The sequence below is a fragment of the Propithecus coquereli genome, unplaced genomic scaffold, assembly GCF_000956105.1.
Source record: "Propithecus coquereli isolate 6110/MARCELLA unplaced genomic scaffold, Pcoq_1.0 Scaffold97, whole genome shotgun sequence".
NCBI lineage: Eukaryota > Metazoa > Chordata > Mammalia > Primates > Indriidae > Propithecus > Propithecus coquereli.
Window position 1 is genome coordinate 3,293,118 of NW_012156062.1, and position 2,992 is coordinate 3,296,109.

Sequence of the window (2,992 nt, forward strand, 5' to 3'; positions counted from 1 at the left end):
ATACTCAATAAGTGTTTGTTAACTGAGTTCCATAAGTTTTCTACTTTATGGGAAAAAAAATTAATGATGATACTAATAACCAGAGCACTTGCCATCAATATTCCCTGTTCATTAAGTTAAGCAAAAATCTGATTCGACAAGAAAACTGGCCCACTCTTTGATTCACAAATGATGAGTGAAGGGGCTTGCATTTTGATTCCAACTTTTTCATCAGCTTCTTTGGTGAGCAGCAACCATATTTAAGAATGGAATGATAGATACGGCCATTTGGAAATCTATTATTACAGATCTTTCAAGCAGATAAAACTTGAAATCTCTGCCTAATAACAAATTTTAACCAATTCTATAACCAATCACAGATTAAACACACACACTCTAATGAGTAAGTAGAATAGTTTAATTACCTTTCCTGTGCTCTGTAAGATAGTTGTTCGTGTCCTCCATACTCTCTCTCTGCTAACAATATCTCGGGTCACATCTACCTCCGCATCCACAAAACTCCTCTGTTTAAGGGCAGTTATATCATCATCTAGATCAGTCTTGATAGTAGATCTTTTCTTAGCCATAATTTTGGCTTTGATTGCAGCAATTTTTTCCACCGACATAGCTTCAGACAAAGACCTAAAAGCAATTTCTTTTTTTAATTTTTACAGCAGGGATTCCTGAAGCACATCAGAAATATATTTTGTTACATTTATAAGTTACTGATAGAAACACTTTAATGCCAATAATTAAGGTTTTCTTATCTGTCAAATTGACTTGATATTTTGTAACAAGATTTTTATAAAGAAATCATGTAAAGATATTACTCTATGAGCAAATCCGTAATTTCTTAGAAGGGTCAATGCAATAAAATTCTTCACTTTTTTTCATCTCTTCTCCCCAAAAAAGAACTTATGGATGCTTTTCTTTATATTTTCTGAAACTTTATTAGCTAATCCATCTCTATGTATGCAAATTACACACACACACACACACACACACACACACACACACACACACACACACAGAGGCCTCCTTGGAAAGAGGCTGAAAAACGCATTCTGTAGAAAGTTCAAAGCTTAAGTTTTCTCTGACATTTATTTCAAGGTGTCAAACCTGTATGTCATAGTGTACAACGTATTTTATAGGTGACAGAGGCTTTTACATGCCACAAAAACACTATTCCTTTTAATCTCTGGAAGATGAAATCATATTTTGAACAGTTTTCTTTTTCTTCCCTTCACTTGATTTTCAAATAGGCGAAACAGCAAAGAGAAGCTATGCTTACAGAACTATAAAAAAAGATGTAACACTGAAAGCACAGATTTCATGAGATGATAATCTCAAGCAAAGTATCTTTTTTTATCATGTAATATCAGAAAAAGAATTAAAAAGTGTTTGGGTACCTTAATAACAGTAGACAAAAATATTACTTTAGTCACAAGATGAAAATCTTGAAATATGTTACACAAAAGCTGGAAAAAGGACGAAAATTCCTGCAGGTTTAAATACAGTAGTATTATATAGTATTCTATTTTTATTTAGATTAGGTATGAAGGTACTTTATAGCAGATGCTCAATATGCAGCCAGTATTTGACTCACTCTGTATAATACTGTGTAACTTTCTCTTAAAATCTAAAGCATACCAGCATACTTTAAGCCAAATCCAAATACAGTAGTCCCTCAGTTTGGCTTTCCGCAGTTTCAGTTACCTACTGTCAAACATAGTCCAAAAATATTAAACAGAAAATCCCAGAAATGAACAATTCTTTAACTTTTAAATTGTGTGCCATCCTGCCTGGGACATGAATGGTCTCTTTATCAAACATATTCACACTGTACACACTACCTGTCCCATTAGTCACTTGGTAGCCATCCTGATTATCAGAGAGACCGTTGCTGTATAGCAGTGCTTATGTTCAAGCAACTCGTATTTAATAGTGGCCCCAAAGCACAAGAATGGTGATGCTGGCAATTCAGATATGCCACTGCCAAAGAGAAACCATGAAGTGCTTCCTTTAAGTGAAAAGGTGTCCCTGCCATTCCTTGACAAGGGTTAGGTACTATCCACGGTTTCAGGTATCCGCTGGGGGTCTTGGAGCAGATCCCCTGAGGATAAATAAAGGGGGACTGTGGTACTTTTCTAAACTATAATCAAGCCTGCACTGAACTTTCAATCATAGGACTTTTACTTCCAGCCAAGATGAAGTAACAGAAACTGGATTAATCCATGACCAGTCAAAATACATGAAACAATGGTTTACTAGACACTAGATATCAAGCACTGAAGGCCAATGATTCTCTGACAAATGAGAAACAAACAAGGTGAGTCCTATGACTACCTCAGCTTACTGCCTTGAAAGTTTCCAAGACCTGACATAAGGAGGAAAATCCAGGTGGAATTAGTAGACTCCCTGATTTGAGGAAATGGAGCTGAGATTACAGCAAGACCAAGGTGGTTGGAATTCATACGCCAGGGTACCTGAGGAGAGCTGCACACAAGACCCCCCTCAAGTATTCCAGCAGAATACTGATTAGCACATAAGTATGAGGAAACTATCTAAGACTGGGTAAAGAACCACCCAAGACAACTAGAGGGAATAATGCCCAGTGTTCACACCAAGTGAAGAATGTCCTGCTCCCACCAGCCAGAATGAAATCTCATATTTATGGGGCATTAGACAGAGTACTCAGAATGGTCTTGCCTCAGTGGGGTGGGGAATAATGAGCCAAACTGACCATTGTTCAAATAAGAAATCTTAAAATCAACACCTAAAAGTAACAAACTGTTTCCAAGTGATGCAACTATGTCCCAAAACAAGGCTAAAACAAAATGTGGAAGAAAAAAAAAAGGGTAGAAATACAAAAATATCTGGCACTCAACAAGGTAAAACACAAGATGTCTGGTACGCAATCACAGATCACAAACCATGCAAGTAGCAGGAAAATATGGGCCAGAACGAGAAGAAACATCAAAGACATTAAATACTGCAAAGACATTAAAATAAT

At 36.4% G+C, this 2,992-nt stretch overlaps 1 protein-coding gene across 1 annotated transcript in view; it reads right to left on the bottom strand.

The window, feature by feature from the left end:
• Window positions 1-2,992, bottom strand: part of CDC73 (cell division cycle 73) — a 145,359-nt gene that overhangs the window by 105,958 nt on the left and 36,409 nt on the right. Inside the window, exon 4 of the mRNA XM_012665133.1 lies at window positions 405-621. Within this exon, the coding sequence (XP_012520587.1) occupies window positions 405-621 (217 nt within the window). The remainder of the gene's footprint in view (window positions 1-404; window positions 622-2,992) is intronic.